The 20,119-nt window shown below is 39.8% G+C and overlaps 1 protein-coding gene across 1 annotated transcript in view; it reads left to right on the forward strand.

Annotated features, from left to right (window-relative positions):
• The window catches only part of itfg1 (integrin alpha FG-GAP repeat containing 1), a gene marked incomplete in the record, with an annotated part of 142,570 nt that overhangs the window by 58,318 nt on the left and 64,133 nt on the right, over window positions 1-20,119 (forward strand). The window contains 1 exon segment of the mRNA XM_062419747.1: window positions 250-401. Within this exon segment, the coding sequence (XP_062275731.1) occupies window positions 250-401 (152 nt within the window).

Consider the following 20,119-nt stretch of genomic DNA (forward strand, 5'->3'; position numbering starts at 1 on the left):
AAATAGTATTTAAATTGTATTATTTGAATCTCCATAAATGTGATGCACATATTGGGATATGCTAATTCAAATATATATATTTTTAAAACACAAGCAATTTAATCCACTTTACTTCCAATTGACTTAATACACTTTAATTTTTTGTTTCTCATTTACTTTACTGCTGTCTTTTATTTTCCCCTCCTGTTGTTGTTGTTATATTAGTTAATGAATGATTGATGTCTAATTTGTTGGGGTCTGTTTTTACAGTGGGTACCCGTGCTGTTTGAGTTCCAGCAGAGGGATACAGTATGGAGCTTTGTGCAAGGGACACCCAACCAGCCCTTGGCCCTGCACCTCGGGGACTACAACCTGGATGGCTTCCCTGATGCCCTGGTGGTCCTCCGCAACACTAGTGGCAGGTAGGAGAGAAAATGCACATATTCTTGTTTGCCTCCAAGGCTCCACTTAAGAGTGTGCCTGATGGATCTTCAAATGGGTACATATTTGTTGGTGCTGGCTTAGTGTTTTGAAAAAACAAGTTGAGATACTGTGGATGTAGATAATATTTTCTTCATTACTCTTCATTCATTAGAATAAACACATAACTAGGGTACAGTAAGTAGTCGGTACATATTGCTGAAATTAAACTAATCCTTCCTTGGCAGGGGACCCTTTGGAATCCTGTCAAGTAGGTCCCTGAACCCCCCTCGACTAATTGTTTCAGCTCTATGCCTCACTTCGTGAGCTGCTGGTGTACTCGCACATAGTTTCAGACTGTCCATGCAGGTCCAGAGGCTCTTTATGTAGCACACAGCTTACATGCAAATGGCAACTTTATTATTATTACTCTGGCTTGAGGAAACACTAATCATAGATTTCATACTAATCCATATCCACTCAATTCTCATGAACACTTGATTTCATCTGAATTTGTTGTGTAACAGCCCACATTTTCATAAGATTATACTAACTATAGTATTCCAGCGGAACACGAAATGGAATGGAACCTAATAACTCAAGATGCATACTTAAATGGTTTATGCAAATCTTTTTAGCTTTCAAAATTGTAAATGTTTCTTTTTTTAAAAACACACGCCACATAGAGGATTTTCTCATTAAATTCCTGTGTAATTACTGCACTTGTAATAACACTGTTTCATGCTGGGGGTAAAAAATCTTGATTACAAACAGTATTTGATTGATATGGTATGCATTTTGCACAGCTGTCTGACTGGTGTTTTTGCAAACCAAAGAGAATTCACTCTTATACACTAGTCAGTGATCAAACACAGCAGAACACAGGGGTGATGATACAGATTTATTAAGATTAATCAAATATTTTCAACAATAAATCATGACGTGTCAGTTAAAACACCACAAAACCGAAATAAAAAGGCCAGGCATTCATTTATGGTATCACTAACATTTTGATATTCATGTCACAGAAACAAACTGCCCATTGCTGGAGAACAGTGTTAGTTTTACAATAGTTTTATAATGATATGCATTGTTACTGAGTAATAGGAAGATATGACATTGTACTAGAGTGAAGAAATGATTACCATCCAGTTTACTAGAGCACTGGGAAAGGAGGCAGCTAAGGTGAGTGTGTTTTTCAGCATACGGACATGGCAACCGATAAGACGGCCCTTAAAAATCACTACAGCATGTGCTAGGACATAAGCAACGTGCACACTAGTGTGTGTGTGTGTGTGTGTGTGTGTGTGTGTGTGTGTGTGTGTGTGTGTGTGTGTGTGTGTGTGTGTGTGTGTGTGTGTGTGTGTGTGTGTGTGTGTGTGTGTGTGTGTGTGTGTGTGTGTGTGTGTGTGTGTGTGTGTGTGTGTGTGTTCGTCGAAGGACCTATGTGGATTATCTGGCCTCAGAGAGATGAAGATAAGATTGCTGAAGAGGTCAGGCCTGTGATTGTCTATGCTTACAGATTGTTCTGGGAGTGTGCGTGTGTGCTTGTGCATGTGTGTTTTTTAGGTAAAGAGGGTTTGAGTGCTTGTTGTTTCAGAAATAGTAAGACATTCAGTATGAGCTTCCAAAGGCTTGCACACACAAGTACTTCTGAACCCTACTTTCTTGTCTAGGCTCCATATAATCATCAGTAAGTCCTGTTGGGCTTAACTCTTTGCGGTCACCCTCATCTAGAAATGACTTCTGTCTCACCAGCTCTAATCACACAAGCTATAGATTCTCTATTTTTTTCTTCCCTTCCTCCATCTCTTCCCTAAGTTAAGCCTGAGCATTGTAATCCTGTACAGGGCCACGGACGTTATTAAAGAACTTTCCTGTATCTGACCCCAGCAGTAACATTTAAAACCACATCATCAGCATATGGATGAGAGAAGAGGAAAGGGGAGATGAAAGAAGGTCAGGGCGATGAGAAAAGGGAATGATTGAAAGGTTAGAGAAGCTTGTGGAAGTCTCCTAATTTGAAACCATCAATCTGTACAATCAGGACCCGTAATTAAGTACCTCTGATGTGCCCCAGAGCCAGGCAAGTAAATCCCAAAAGGGGTCAGCGATTTAACCAGGATGTTCTCTGGTGTGAGTGCAGAGAGTTAACAAAGTTAAGTTGTACTCCCAGAAGAAAATCTATATAGTCATAGTCATTCTTATCTGTGTCATTTCTTTTTAGTAAAGGCACAGGGTTTCAGAGGTCGTGTTTGAGTGATGGGATGTGCTTGTTTTTGTTTATGTGCAGACATTTTATCAAACGTGTCCCGTCTACTTGCTCGCTTTGGATTCAGCAGCGCTCTCTCGTCCATCCTGCATCAGGACTTTGATTCCCCTCTAACCAAAAGCTCTCTGCTTACTAAATATTTGTAGAGCCCTTAGCTTGTCTATTTTAACTCCCTCTCCCATCAACTCCCTCTTTCCCTCCCGTTCCTCTCTGTCTCTTCCCCTTCGTCATTCCATCTGGTTATTTATAGCAGCTTTTCACATGAAAGTCCTGCCAGTCCACATCACTCCTCCTCCTAGTGAAGTGAGTGCCGATTTTAAGTGATCAAAACAGGATGACAGAAGGAGAGAGGGTGTGAGATTGGAGTAATCAGGTGGAATCAATGCAACAATGAGCAGATGGAGGGAGCGGGAGGAATAAATAGCGAGTTGGGAGAATGTTTAATAACGCAATAGGCTATTTTGTGATATAGCTCGAGTTTGTTAGTCACATCCCACTGATTAGCATATTTTGTTATGTTTGTCTTACTAATGCTTTTTTGTTGATTGCCCCACTTACTTTACTCTTTACAAGACCTCCTCACAGCGGTTGTAAAGTGGAAGGGGCTGCAGTACCCAGAAGTGTTTTTCCCCAATTTGTTCTCCAATGTTCTCCATGTTACTTAACATTCCTATCTTATATACAGTACATTTTAAATATGTTATGCACACCAGCTAATTGTTTCAACTATGCTTCAGAGAAATTGCATTTTTATCAACATTCCAGCATGGCAGGACAGCTCCAAAATGATACAATAGCCTCAGCTGCTGTTGCCATGGAGAAGAAGCCAGTTGGAGATGTGAATCAGAGCAGTACAAAATGTAGACTGCTTTGTTGCTGCAGTTGTGACCAAAACAGGGCATTATAGTTGCTGAATTAATCCAACATTGACCCAGAATCTAAAGGTTGATATTGATTGAAGTTGAGATTGTACATTACAGAATTTTAAGCTTGTTGATTTGGTGTTTCTTGCGAGCCATAGGTAACTTCCACCCCAAAGATTTTTCATAAATATTATAAATAAATGAGGATGCCTTCAAGTTTTTATCAAAGTATGTATTTTCTAAGGCCTTTGTTCATCATTTGTTTAACGGAAAGAGTTGCATGCTGATCCAACCCATAGAAGTGCTGAACTGTGACTGAACTGTGAGCCGCATCACATCGTCTATGGGAAGAATTAATGGGATTTCTTCTTCTGGAAATTAGGGCGTCCAAAATAGCTCCCCCCACTTTGCACCTCTATCACAAGTAGCAGGACATTTGTGCTTTGCTGCTATATTTTTGTCCATCCAATTTCATCACTCATCTGGATTCGGGTCCTGGCAGCACCAAGCTAAATAGAGTCCAGACGTACTTCTTTCCATCCTGCAGCACTTCTTGGTGGATGCCAAAGCAATTGAAGGCCAGATGGGATATGTAAACCCTCCAGTGTGTTCTGGGTCTGACAAAGGTCTCCTCCCAGTGCCCTTAATTCCTCTTTAGGGGGACATCCAGGAGGCATCTTAAGCAGATGCTCACCCTGTTCCCTAAGGGTGGCCCTAGGTGCCCTGCAAAGCTTATAACCACAGGTGAAAGTTCAAAATAGACTGACTGATAAAATGAGAGCTTTGCCGTCAGGCTTAGCTCTGTCTTCACGATGACAGTCCAATGCAATGCCTGCATCCCTGTGGATGCTTTACTAATCCACATTAACCAAGTGTGATTCTCCATCTAACTATTACCTGTGATCAACACCCCAAGAACTTCAAGTTTTCCATTTATTCAGTGGATCATAATGCCAAGCTGTGGACATAGAGGCATTTAGTTTGACTTAAAAAACAATGGAGGAACCTGTCAATTGTTCGGTTCGAGTCACATGCACATCAGTTTTCAGTTGCATCTTGCCGTGCTTTCCATCTTGGAAGGCTAACATTAGTCTCTCTAATGTTTTGGCACATAGATGAACAGTTTTCTTTGCTTAACTTTGGATCTTGTTTTTTGGTCATGGTTGAATTTATGTAAGTTGCGTCTATGTTAAACTACCACATTTTCTTTTCCATTAAAAATGGTTGTTTCTGCCAGCATAGTATCAAGCAGACCACTTTCAATTTCCTTGTTTTTGTAGTAGTCCATAGGTCTATGTAACAGTCACATTGGGAGGATTGATCATCCATTTACAGACTGTTTGGAAACACAGTCATTAAAAACTGCAGGACAGATTTAGTGTGTGTGTGTGTGTGTGTGTGTGTGTGTGTGTGTGTGTGTGTGTGTGTGTGTGTGTGTGTGTCTGTGTGTCTGTGTGTCTGTGTGTGTGTGTGTGTGTGTGTGTGTGTGTGTGTGTTTATGGTTTCATATTTGTGTAATTGCTATCAGCAGCTCCTAAAACTGTACTCCTTAGGGTCTGCATTATATCCAGGTCACAGGACAGACAGTGCCTCCAGCCTATCTCTGTCTCTCTCTGTCTCACACACACACACACATCCACATGAGCATTGTTAAAGCACAACAAAGAATATAATGTTGTTGTTCCCTGCTGTTGGGGACTCAAGTGACGACACAATAAAAGAGACAGAGAAATAGACCCAAAGTAGTATGAAGCTAAAGAACGAGATACCTTTTCCCTTTTTTTTAATCTTGTGTCTATGCGAAAAACTTTCTGCAGGAAGTCTGATGATAAGGTGTAGTTCTTTCAGGTGCAGATGACACAGCATGGGGTTGCACAGCATACAGTATACTGCTTATGTACCAGATTCTTAACTCTCTCCCCAGCAAGACAGAGACTACACTGGTTTCTTACTATTCATGCAGTGGGTTTTTTTTTTTTTTTTTTTGCTAGTCCCATTTTCCCTACCAGCACTTGAAGTAAAACAGTTTCTTACAGAATGTATTAAGTTGAAGTTTGCAATGCAGAGCAGTGTTATTCGTGTTATTTCAGAAGTCGCAGATATTTGACATCGATAAATCTGGAGAAAGCTGCCAAAAACGTTACTTTTATACAAAAATGTTATCATGGTTATTTGTCAAAATATCAGTTTCTTGTTCCTGGATGTGAAGCATTTCTATACATTATATATTAGAGTTACCATTCATGCCATGTTTATGCAGTTATAGGTTTAGCTAGTAAAGAAAACATGGCTACATAACAATTAAAGCTACAATTTCAAAGAAAGGAATAATGGGAATTATTACATTATTGTTTGTTTGATTCGAGGAAACCATTTGTGAAGTGATGTTTAGAAAGAAATACAACATGACTCACCTGCCTGATGGCCTTGTCCTCCACTCTACACTGGATGATAAGTATCAGCCCACAAGCAAAGACATCACGGAACAAAGCAAGGTAGAACTTCAGCCCACGTTCATTTTTAAGACATCAAAACCAGCAGTCATGTTGGTCATTATCAGTTATGTATAACAGCATTTTGCAGTGAATGTTAATGTGTTCAGCTGTAGCGCAGGTAAACTAGGTCAGTTCTCTAGACACAAAAAAGCAGCAGGAGGACCAAATTAATTAAGATTGTAATCGACTTTTTTGTGTAAGATCTTTTTATTGAGTATCATCACATTAGTAACATGAAGTAATAAAAATGAAAAACTTTGTCATAAAATACAGAATTCTCCTATCTGCCCCTATCTTTTTCTGTAATTTTTTTATTTGCTAGCTTGGGCCATATACCTCTGATCGAAAATGTGTGCAGACACAAAAGGTGGTTTCTTGCTGACCTTTTCTGAACCATCAGTAAAGCAGTTTGAGATTTTATAGTTAGCAATAAATATTTTCCAGGGAACAAAAAACTCAAAATACTCAAACATGCTTCCTAGTATTTGCCTAGACATGTTTAATAGCAAACCGTCATGTCCTTGGTCATTTGTGTACATAATGTTGGTACATTATATCTAAGCTGTAGCAGACCCACACGTTTCTTATTTCAAAATAAATATTGTTGCAGAGCACACTACCCCTCAGACAAGCTCTGTATTATAACATGTAAAATGAAATCAGATTTCAGGCCAGTATACAGTACACAGCTCCACCATCAACATGCATGTTAATAATAAGAAGCTTTGACAACCGTCTAACCTTCAGATGGCATACAACATACGGTTGTAGTAACAGAGAATTTACCACCTGCTGCTGCATTGCTAGATACAGTACACCAGTAAATAACAAGACTTTCCAGGAATAACATTGGGGGGAGGGGGATATGGGGGTATGAGATTGTATGTGTCAGCCATCGGCCCTTATAGAATAGGATTATCCTCAGCAGTAATCATGTTTTTTTCCCACTTCACTGTATCGCATCCATAGACTGATTAAAAGGCACATACAGTAGGTCAGCTTTAATGTGTGATCTGCCTCAAGCGACTTAGATATAATTATGTGCATGCGTGTGTGCATGTGCGCGCGCATGTTTCTAATGTGAACATCAGCATGTGTTACTCGAGCAATGGAAAAAACAACAGTCAGATCACCTTCCAGGCAGCCTCTGCTTCAGTCAGATCAGCATTCCTCCAGATCTGAGGCTATTGGAAAGCGGGAGCTGTCATCATTCACTGTAACCTTTAACCTCAACAGATGACCACTCGTCAGATGAGAGAACTGATTACAATGGGCCATAGCTACACCACTGTGCCCTTATGGACATGCACAAAAAGACAGTGATTTAACAGCCTTCAACTCTGCATGCGCACACTGAGCGCTTTGAGCCCGCTGTTCATCTCTGAGGAAATCTGCAGTGCATTTAAACTCACTGAAAACTTAATGTCAGTATAAATGTGAGCTCACACAACATTATTTTTTTAACAAAACACACAAACAATTATTTTACCTAATTTTAAAAAATGTTTTAAAAACATAATCATTTGAATGTCCTGCAAAGAGTGAAATTGTTGTTTTCCTGGGGATATACCAGCGTGTGGCAAACATCCAAGTAATATTTCAGCCTTAGCACCCCTGTCACTCCCATCATATGAAACCTTCAAACTGACAATTTCAAAGTGTATGAGTCAGTGAGCACCAACACGGCATGGCAATGACAAGCTCCTGCCCTTCTCCGGAGACATCACAGTTAGGTTCCAGCAGCTACAATTTTCCATCCTGAAGAATATAGAAATTACTACATATTGTTTCCCCATGACTATAAATATCAAATCAAAATATTGAAAATTGCTGGATTCACTGGATTTGTGTTTGTTTGTTTGTTTGTTTGTTTGTTTGATCCCAGAGTTTCCTAGTAACTGCAAAATAACTGCATAATTGTCACCTACATGTTTTGTCTTGGAAAGATTAATTAATTCATTTAATGCTTGTCTTACTTCTTTACAGCACTGTCTTGTTTTCTCTTGAGGGCTGAATAATTAGATGTAATTAATAATGTATGGCCCACTGTGGTGGATTATGTTTCAGTATTTCGCAGCCAGAAAATGAATTTGTTGATTGCCAAGATTGGCAATATAATTATTAAGGTTTTCCCACATGGGTTATAGATAAAGTGGCATTATTTTTTAAATTTAATTTACTGGTTTACCATAGCCATATCATGCAGTTACACTTGATTCTCAAACTTATTTATACAGTATGTACTCATCACAGTATATGTATGTACAGTATATAAACCATGCCAGTGGTTTATTTATAGGTTCATTATAAATGTAATGACATACTTACACATATACATATTTATATATTATTTACAGGGACATCCTTGTAGGAAGTCTTTTCTATGGTAAAAGTGAAAGGTTCATGCCATTCGCAGCGTGTGATAGCAGTTAACAGCTGATTCGCCAATTTGTTCAACTATTGATTCAATACTTGATGTGCCAATTATGCTTAGAGCTTATAAAAAGTATATAGCACAACACTGATCCAAGCACCATTCACTTCATTTGTTCATTCTGTTTTGTTAGAGACTCAAGTGAAAAATGTAATTGTTTTCATCCACCTATAAAATACAATACAGATCCTACTTAAAGTCCTATTCAAACAGAGACAAACAGGTGTCTCTTTATAGAACGATTATTCTCATCCTCAAATGTCACAGCACATTTTTATTAGACAGGCACGATCTCCTGATTTGTGCTTCTGATTGGCTTTATGGAGCAATTTTATGTCTCAGAGTTTAAGACACCATCGTCTCATATATTTGAAACAGAATTGCAGCTTCAGGTAGAAGATAATAATGATATAATGCTTCAGTGTCTTTATACATTAAAGGATATTGAGTTTGTGTGCTTTGTGAAGAGATGCCACACAAAAAAACAACGATGAGCAATTTGTGCCTTCAGGATGCTTGTAACGCTTTGTTTTATAAGCTTTCTTTTGCATACAGTAAGCGATGCTAAGTTGAAGGTTTGCGCACCTCACCACCCACACTGTGTATGTAGGCGATGAGGTCCACAGGTATCCTCAAAATCCTTTATTTTTGTCAGTATTTAAAGTGCATTTATACATCTACTGGCCTGGACACGTTTACATCGATCAACTCTTCTGCTGCGTTGCGTCGTTGTAGTCGTGGAAGTGTTCAAACTCTCGTCTGATAATGAAGTGCTTGGAGTGTTTTTTTTGTTTTTGGTGTTTCTGAGCATGGCGTGGGCAGCAGTTAGCAGCGCCAACTGTCTCCCTCTGCTCTTTTTGCTTTGACCAGCTGATGTCAGTGGAAAAATACTGATCGGCCCTTTTAAACCACCTTTAGGCTTGTGGAGGTAAATACTACCTACTGCACACACACACACACACACACACACACACACACACACACACACACACACACACACACACACACACACACACACACACACACACACACACACACACACACACACATAGAGCCACCTACTGTGGACAGATCTTGACTGTTGCTGGAGAAGGCGACTGTAATAGGGAAAAAGGATTATTGTAGTGTATGAGGCTACTGTTTCTGGAGAAACTGGTATTTTTTGTCTATTTCTGCACAATATTGCAACTCCAGAAAGAAGCTTTTGTTGTTTAATTGTTACAAAACTAGATTTTTAAAGCTGGTTACTCCTGAGAATTTTCCACTGACACACTCTATATCTGCTGTGCTGATTTATCCTAGAATTAGAAAAAGTGTGCAATATGATGGGTCCAAAAATGCACAATGCCTCAGGAAAACCTCTTTGTTTAAGGGTTTCTGTGATGATTTGGACACTTTTACACATTTATTATTATTGTCTATGTAATATTTATACCACAATGGGAGTCTTGTAACCAATAATTTGGGAGTTGAACTGTCACAGACGTGCCCTTGATCAAGAAACTGACCATCTGCCTGCTCTCTTATTGCAAGGATACAGACACACAGGAGAGCAATTATATTGTGCAAGTTCCCTCTCTCCCTCCCTTTCTTTCTCTCTCTCTCTCTCTCCCTCATTTTGTACATCAAAGCTGCAGTGTTTCCCCCTGAATGCCACCAGAGATGCTCTCTCCATGGGAACACACACAACTTGCCGCCGTTCAGCATAAAGATAATGGGTCTTTTTCTTTGCTCACCCATTTACTTTGAAAATTAATTAAATCTTCCTTGTTACGGTTTTAGGGCTCTCGGAGGGATCGCTCGCGAGAGGGGTCGTGTATGTACAGTACATGTGTGTCAGGGAGGGAGAAAGAAAGGGAGGATAATATATGTTTGTGTTGGCAAGTGTGTGTGTAAAGTACTGTAATGTCTGTGGAGGATGCTGCATGAAGGCAGGGAGACAAAAAACGCATGAAAAGCTCTCAAGTTGCAGTCGGTTGTAAGCTGCCAGCAGTGATTCGGTTTTGGGGGAATCGGCTGTCGTACTGCTTTGGTGGGCTCTGCATCGCAGGTGACACACACCAGCCCACCCAGATATAAGTATAATAGCAGTATAATTACTTTTTCCAAGTATAAAAAAACAATGGTGAAATGGAACAAACTCGTATATGATTCCTGCCAGTTGACAAAATTAAAGTAACAAGTTATGTGTGGTTTTCTTTGAAAAACCAAACCCAGCTTGCCTTCAGAGTGTTTTATTCTGCTCTTTTTTTTACCCTTCAGTCATCCAGGCAGGTTAATGAAGAACTCATTGTAAACATGAGCAAGCGCTGCTAACTTCTACTTCTGCTATTGTTCAGGGCGATGCAAGCATTGCTGTTTCAACAGTTAATGTACAGTAAGATCACCCTCTGAGGAAAGCTGAATTAAGACTTTGCTTTATGGTTGACATGAAGCGCTCTTTTTTTCCCTGACTGGGAGTTTATACTCACATTGCTCAGGTGTGTTAACAACACAGCAACACAGTGAATAGATGGCTGTTTGAAACTGACTCTAAAATATCAATAAATGAATGGATAACTTTTAAATCTATCATTGAATTTACTAATCTGTGTTCAATAATATAACCATACGTTTTCTAGTACAGGTAAAAAATCTTCTGTTGTAATGTTTCTAACAATTAGAATTGCCATAAGCTGCCTTTAACTGTTTAACCTTAAAGCAGCTGTAATTAATATTTTTTTATTGTAACAATATTTCAAATGCGAATATACGATGTGAGAGGCGTAGCATAGAGATGAGCCTACAGCTCATTGTTTAGCCATTCAGCCTTATGGCATTATGTTCAGCTGCAGTAGGGAGCTTTTTTCAGGCAAAAAACTACACTACCTGCTCAGCACCAAACGGCTAGCAGACACAGTTTTAGAGACTAGCTGGTGAGCACAGTGGAGCAGGTAGCAGCTTAAGAGCCTCATATTTCCTTCAGGAGTATCAAAATAAGAGTGAGTGAATATTGTGGACTTTTCCAAATAGAGAGAGACATAATTCCAAATGAAAGATAAGGTAGCTCCATAACTGCTGGACACCATATCATTTAACTTAAAAGATAATATTACAATGTTTACAACTTGTTTCTGCTGCTCACAGGTTAAAAAATGTTTTTTTTTTTTTTTAAATCAATGTAACTAATTTTAACTACTGTTGCTCTCCCAGCATATACTGCCTATTCTGTGAAGTTTTTCCTCAAATTCTTCATCATTGTTTCCCCCAAAGCAAAGAGTATTAAGTATGGGAACAACACTCGAGAATTTAATTAATGAGGCCAGCTGCCTACTGCACCAATAAGGGAATATTAGGACTCAGATGATGTAATTTCACACACCACCTCTCCAACCTGCTGCTCCTTAATAACAGAAACCAGCTCAGAAATTGATATCCATGCACAGTTTAGGATAAGTTTGACGATATTTCCAGGACACTTGCCAGTTTTTTGTTTGTTTAGTTTGATAAAAAAGGTACGATTTTTGGACGAGGTAACACTACATGCACTGTTTTCATGAGGTAGCCAATCACAGATAAGATAAGCAGCCCATTCTTAATTAATGACGCCTAAAAACCGATGTGATAATGTAGCTTTCCCAGAAGCAGCAGCAGAAGTTGTAGTAGTTGTAGTAGTTGTTGCTCCCCATAGTGAGTCAGAGTGGGAGCACTTGGGATGAATTATGGGGTTTGAGCAAAAACCTTTTCAAGACTGTAGCACTGATGAAGTACTGCGAGCAGCTACTACAAATAATCATTAGGTAAACAAAGCACATGTCAAGCTGCTCGATTTTCGTATCGGCAAAAATAAATGTGGTCTTGTCAGTGCCTTTTCTCAAAAAAAGAAAGAAAAGAAAGAGGGCAGCATAGTGTGAATAAGCCCTCAAAAGTGTTTTAAAAAGTCTCAATAGTGGTACGCACATTCAGTTAGTCTGCCAGAATGTTTTTATAGATGGCATTGTCTGTCACTGCAGCCCAGCTTCTCTCTTCACTCAGGTAGACTTCACATTGACAGGAAGAAACACACACACACACACACACACACACACACATACTCTCTATTCATCCGCTGCCCTAGGGGAGATCGAGCTTCCGGCTGTGAGTGTTTGATGTTGAAATGGTCCACCCCAGCTTCATGAGAGCTCCTGTCGCAGGAGAAACAGGTCTAAATGTCACACTCTACCCTCCGCTGGGCTGTTGCGGGGCGTGCGCGTCTGTGTATGCAAGAGAGTGCGCGTTACATGTAGCGGGATGTGGTGACAGGGAGTTATTTCTGGAATACGAAATGAGGTCACAGATGGAAATGGCTGAACTTAAGTGGTTTCCGTTGTATCTCACACCGTCACATGACAGCCACGCCACAATGTGCTGTACAGTCCTCATGCTTACAGATACTAGTGATTGGAACTGATATTGTCCATTAAGGTACACGTTAAGATGTCACAAGCGTGTGTGGAAAGGAGTGGCTGGAGTGTGAGTCAAGCAGATGTGGCGTAGACGTACAACACACACACACACATATAACATATATGCACCATTTTGTGTAGAATTCTTCAGGCTATAGGTCAGTGAGTGGCTGGCAGTAACAGAATAATGTCGTTAACTCCCCCTTAAGAATGTTGCACAGTAAAATCACTACAAGTGTCTGTTATACTCGTCTCTGTCTCTACTGTCTGTCTCACTTCATGCTATAAACATGTTTTTTTATGGCAGGATCAAAGGTCTGTTCAGAAAACCGTCTCTTTCTGTATCACCCCCACTGATCCGCCTGTCACGCCTCTACATCGCCTCACTCACAAAATGCACAGTTAGAGGACAAGATTAGTAGGACAAGGGCAGTGTAGAACTACACTACCAGGCTAGGTTGGTTCGGATGTGGATAGGACAAAATATCTAAAGCAGTTGCTGGTTGCCTTGCATGGTTGTCCTTTTCAAAACAGAAAAAGTCCTATTCACAACGCACACCGGAGCAGGTGGACCCAAATGCAGAGACTGAAGGAAACTGTATTTATTATTAAGGAAAACAAAACAGAATGAACAGAACAGAATACAGAAAACATGGAGCAGAACTGGAACAAACTAAACAAAGGGTTTCCAATAAAGGCTGAACAGAAGACCAAGACTTAAATACTGACAGAACTAATGAGGGAATATACAAGTGCAGACTGGGAGTGATTGGCTGGGAAAAGACACCAGGAGCAAGGCAGGCCTAACGAGGAAGATGCAGGGCAGATGTGAAGGCTAGGGGGAAAAACGCAAAGGGCAAGGCCGGCCTAACGAAGCAGACTTAGGGCAGGTGTGGAGAGAGTAAATGGGCTGGGGAGAAGTGCAAGAACACAGAAGCAAACTGGAAATCAAAACCCAGAAAACACTTACACAACCTACAGTATATATAAATAAGTAAAAACCAAATGATCAACGGGACCAAACAGAGGTAGAATACTAGAAACCAAGAGAACAAACACAAAAAAGTAAAAAAAAAAACATGAGGCCATGACACTTCAATATTGGATTCTTTATTAAAATACATACATTTGAGTCACATTTAAAGGGACAGTAGTGGGTGACTCTATACATTCTCTATATCTTTCAAAAATAATATGGTGACCTTCAAAAGTCATTTTTATTAAAAGCTGTCAACTTACGGAAATAATGACATACTGGTGGGAAATCTTATCTGACCAGCTAGGTACTGGCGACCAATCATACTGTTGACAGTTCTACACTCCAGTAGCTTGAGCTAACATTTGCTTCACATACTAACTAGATGAGCTACGTTACAGGCCCATACCCACCTTTAAAAACATTCTAACAATACAGAGCTGTTTGTCCCTAACAGAAACCATCTTCCATGTTAGCAACAGATAGTTGAAATTCTTAGAGGCAGGTATCACATCAACCAGCCTACAAAATTGAGGGTCACTGTTTAAAACCTACACGTCTTATATATTCCTAGTTTGATGTGTCCACAATACAAACTACAATGCTAGAAAGTATTGGAAATTTCTGTGTGCATGAGGACACAAGCAGTTACATATCAATAGTTGCGTACAGTACGCACAAGCAAGAGATTGCGATTGTCCCCTTCCACTCAAAAATGTGTTTTCCTTCTTGTTCTTTCAGTTTGATGTTTTGACCTTCACTGTGCAAAATCATGTATGTGCAGTTTGACACTCGAAGACTGTTTTCACATTCATCTACTGAAAGTATAAAGGAATAGATGACATTTTAAGGATTTTAACAAGGTAACTGTGATCGTTTTTTGTGGGAAAACTATGTCAGACACAAATTATTGTTCCCAACAGAGTATTTTTACAAGTTCTAATGTGTGGAGGGGATCTTTAACATAGAAAATCATTGTGCATAACAGTTGCTGACAGTCTAATCTGTGTCTTTGCCTTTTATCCACTGCACTCTGCATTCATTTCACGCTGAATTCAGGTAAAATGTAAGAAACTCAGAGTTGAAGTTTAAGACAAGCAACACCTCATGCTTTGCTAGCTCACATGTGGCAAAGTAACAATTAATGTTAAACATGATGTAATGCTCACTGCTCCTCACCTAGTTGATGCCTTGATAAGTTCCGTCACATTAAGTTTTGGTGTTGCTGCAAGTGTATATGCGTGTGTGTTCGTCTGTGTGTGTGTGTGTGTGTGTGTGCGTGTGTGTCTCCATCTATCAGTATGCACCCCGACCAAGCAGCTGCCAAGAGCTTAGCAGGCTGTTGCTAGGCAATGCCATTTAAAATCCATCCCTCTCTGTATGTTGGAGCTGTGTTTGTATCTTGGTTTTGTTGCTAATACCAGGGTGGAAACTGGAGTACGCAAAGACATTTGCCTTGTTAGTCCTGCACAGTGTTTTTCTTCCCAAAGTGCAGCTTTGTTGGTGGAAGGCTGCTTTGGCCTCAGATGACTTCCTAAACAAAGAGAATTAAGTGGCTTTCTAGGGATTCGTTCAGTAATAGTATAATGAAAAGAGGGTGTTTGCCATTTGATGATTAGTTTTAACGAATATCATTATGCCGTATTCTAGTGTGGAGCGCCGCAATGCTTTCACTGCAAAATCTGCGGAGGTGTGTGTATCTGTGCTTCATTTTACAGAAAGCTCATCTGTTTCTTTGAAATTATAATCTCCATCATGTTCATATGAATAAATCTCTGGTTTTGCTACCTTCTGTCATGGGTTCATATAACACAATAGTAAATAAGCCTACATCCAGTTTTTTATCCGGTTCTTTTTTGACTGTTTTTAGCAGCCAGTCTGATAGGCCTTTCTTAGAATAAATCCTTCAGGCATTTAGCTTGAGCAATGATAACAAACAGATCAGAGCATCACCTACATGAACTGCAAATTGGAAGGAAAAAGACACAGTACCAACAGCTTATTGATAGGTCATCTGTGGGAAGTTGAATCAAACAAGACTAAGTGAGCATTCAGATCAAAAAGAGTTCTAGTGTGGGTGTGTTGTTTTATTGGTACATATGAAACAATGAAATACTATCTAGGAAGTCCTGTTTGAGTCACAGATTAATGTGTTTAAAGGGTTATCAGATGCCAAAATTAGATTTGCAGGTATTAGATCATAAACCAGAATATTGGGCCTGATAATAACGCTAAAGAAAATTCAGATGATCACCACTTATTGGGGTATATGAATGAGTGTACCACATTTCACGTCAATCCAGTATTAAGCCATTTCATGCAAAACCATAAAAGTCGGCCCCATTGTGGTACAACAGGAAAAGTCAGGAGATCACCAAAGGTAGTGGGATTCCTGCTCTACACATAGATATTTGGTGTTATTTATAGCATTGAAAAATATCTCTTTTTTTGGCCTGGCAGGGGTTCTTGTTGGTCTGGCAGCCCACCAGGCCTACACAATTATATTCGAAACACTGTCTTGTTTTACATCGTGTGAAACCAGCTCATTTGCGGATTGCTGTTTCATGAGTCTTTGAACAAAAAGAAAAATCAGGACAGACAAAAGAAAGTTAACTTTGTAACACAGGGCGGAGAAACAGCCAGGGAGAAACCGGGACGATGAAAGAATGAGTGACGGCAGGCGGACCATGCAAAGGAGTGACACTACCAAAGGATGTACTTTGACTTTGATTGTGTGTCACCGTTTGTCACCGCCTGTGTTCATCACCAGAGTGGCTAGCAGAATAAGAAACCGCAGTACCTCGGGGCCTTGACAACATATCACTGTCTCGCTGTCACTTCATGTACGTGGACCTGCCCACTACTTTCCTTCACTCACCTTTCTCCAATGACTCTGTCTCTTTCTCTCCCTGTTGATCTCTCTCTTTCACTGTCAATCTGTCAATTGCTGACTTGTTTAATCTGTGTTTGAGTCACTTCAACTGGAGTTTACTGTAGTGTGTATGTAGAGTTGCCACATTACTGCATTACCGCGATAACGCAATCATGTCACACCGGCCCAGAGTCAAGCTAATCACGCTTCACAGCTGAATTGGTGGCTCATGTGATGGGACAATAGTTATTCTCTCAGGCCCAACGTAAAGAATGATGTGCTGCCAAATACTGACCAATATTGCTGCTGCAAAGTTGGCCTCTTAATGACAACACTGGAATAAAGATAGACATTTAGACTATAGAGGAATAAAGAATAGATGATGACAGGAATAAATGCGAAAATGTTTACTGTACTGGTCCGAGAGAGGTTTTTCTCTGAAAAGTGGGGACAACTTATATATTTAGGGACAGTTTGATGTTGACAACATCAGATATTATTTTTGAATGGAAAAAGTAGCAGTGTAAAACCAACTCCTACATGGAATGGAATGGAATGTAATGTTGCTAGTCTAGTGAGTGTCTTAAAGTCTGTTTATAGTGAGTGTGTTAGCAATGGAAAAATTCAATACCTCAACAGCTCTGTGTGTGTGCAACAGGGTAGGGTTAAAGTCCCTAAAATGTCTGTACATTTTAAAATTAACTGTAGTAATCAAACTTAAAGTTGCTAACTTTTAGTTCTTTATATGGGTCAAACTCTGAGAGAAATTGATCCTACATTTTCTGAGTAGTATTTCTCATCAAATGAACTTTGAATAAAATTGGAAATCACTTTTAAATCCAGGCCTTGTTTTATTAGATGAATAGCCTTGAAAGACATTCCTTCATTGTCCCCAGAGGATGAATCCTACTAGCTTTGATGATTCCCTAACCCTCTAGTGCCACTAATAAAGTTGATTTCAGTGGTTCATAGTTTAATATGTCAAACTATCGATTGCCAAGGACTGTTACAAATATTCAAGGCCACTAGATCATACACTGTAATGGATTTTTCTCTAGCACCATCATCAAATCAAATTTTTTTTCTTATTGAGACACTGTATATCTCAACATCTACTCAATGGGTGTGCCACCCATTGAGTAGATGTTGAGATATACAACATTCATGGTTTCCTGACAGTGTATTGCAATGACTTTAGGGATATAGGGAATATATAGACAAACGTAGGATGGATTGCCATGAAATTGCGTACAGATAATCATTTTTCTAATAGTATGAATCCTAATGACTTTGGGGATCCCCTTACTTGTCCTCTAAAGCCGTAATGAGTTTGACATTTTTGTTTTTCTATTGAGATATCTTAACTATTGGACTATTGGATGGATTTGCCATTAAAGTTTACACTGACATTCATGATCCCCAAAGCATAATATGTAAAAACACTGATCCTTTCATTAGGTACCCTCATAGGCCAACATTTCTGTTTACCCAATTATTTGGTTCATGACCAAATACTTTCAAAACAACAGTAATTCCCATTAGCCCCAAGGTAGGCACTTTGTCTTTAGTGCTAATCGGCAAATACAAGTATACAAACATGTGCTTAATTAAAATGGCTAACATTATACCCACTAAACACTAACATGCTAGAACTGCCAAACATTGTATGATGGCACTGAATACATCATGTAATATACAGCTCATCCCATTTCTTCTTACTATATTGACTTCACGTTTCTCAACAAATAGGTTTCTGTCCTTCTTTCTGTGAGCTCAGTTTAACCCAAAGAAGCTGCTTTCTCTCCTTATTATTTGCTTTTAAAATTGTATTTCTCTGCGTGAAGTTTGATTTTCTGAAAACTGCCGGTATGCGCTGCATACTTAACCACAAAGGTGAAGGAAAATAACAAGGGAGGACATGAAAGCTTCTCAAGATGGAAAGTTAAACAGACAGAATGAAAGCAGATGACAGTGATTTGCAACTGACATTACTGACAATAACTATCATCACCTCACATAGTAAAGCATTAAATAGGAACTTTAAGAAAAGTAATCATAACTGATAGCTGATTAGCTGCGGCTATTGGGGGAATGTCTGTTTAGAAAAATATCAGTACACATGTGGTCAGAGCCTTAAGTCTGACTGACTTGAAAGACATCATCAAGAGGCATAGAGAGGTAAGAGAGGGAGAGATCATTTTGTAAAAGCAGCAGAGAGGAGTCTGCAGCTGTGTTGCTTTCATCATCAAAACTGAAAGAGCATTATCAAATGCACCCACACCATGCTTAGTGAAAATGTGGCTAGAAGGCCTTTCAACAGTGTCCTTGGTTTTGTGATTGGTGAGCAAAAGGGCACTAATGTGGGAAAAAAGGGCACATGGATGGAAAGATGGAGATCTAGAGTGAATAAGAAAGAAGAGAAAAGGAGGAGGTGGACAGGTTAGTGCGGTCCCTCAGTTGGAGGGAGATGAGCAGAAGATAGAGGGATGAGCGTTTGGATAGATTGGGTAATGTTAAAGGTCGGGCAGGTAACAGTGGCCTTTTGGAGCTGTTGAGGTGGAGGGAGAGAAGGGTCATCGGTGTGATCAGCTGGTCAGCCTCCTGCCAGCCAACTGCCCCTCCAGAGGCCAATTAGAGGGGGAGGCAGGTAGAGCCAGGAACAATGGAAGACTCCCCCACAGGCACACACACACATACACATCAGTGCTGACACCAGGTTCATACAATAATCAAAACCCCCAGGCACTAACCCACTCTCTCTCACACACACACACACACACACACACACACACACACACACACACACACACACACACACACACACACTAGTGTTTGACCCAAGATGAAAGTGATGATAGTTATAGTCATTTTCTCCAACTTTTTGGACCTATTGGTTTGTATTGTTTTTTTATCATGGTGATTAATGTATTAATTTTGATAAGTTGATCTAATGATGAGATATCCAGTGATCACTACATTGTTATGAATGTCAGGTAACAATCAGAATGTCACAATATTACTGATTGACAAATATGGATTTATTTTAACAAAAATAACACTGGTGCATCAGCATCCAAAACCTGCAGGTCTCAATGTTTATGGTTATTGGCTGCAGTAGTAATAGTACTAGTATTACTACCAAGGATGCAACGCTTTGATATCTCTATTGAAATAGATGTACTGTACTGTACTGTACTGTACTGTACTGTGTGTGTGTGTGTGTGTGTGTGTGTGTGTGTGTGTGTGTGTGTGTGTGTGTGTGTGTGTGTGTGTGTGTGTGTGTGTGTGTGTGTGTGTGTGTGTGTGTGTGTGTGTGTGTACGACCCACCTCATGACCTTGAGTTCATCTCCACCATCACCGCCCCTGCAGCGCTGGAGAGAGGT

Source organism: Scomber scombrus, chromosome 1, assembly GCF_963691925.1.
Source record: "Scomber scombrus chromosome 1, fScoSco1.1, whole genome shotgun sequence".
NCBI lineage: Eukaryota > Metazoa > Chordata > Actinopteri > Scombriformes > Scombridae > Scomber > Scomber scombrus.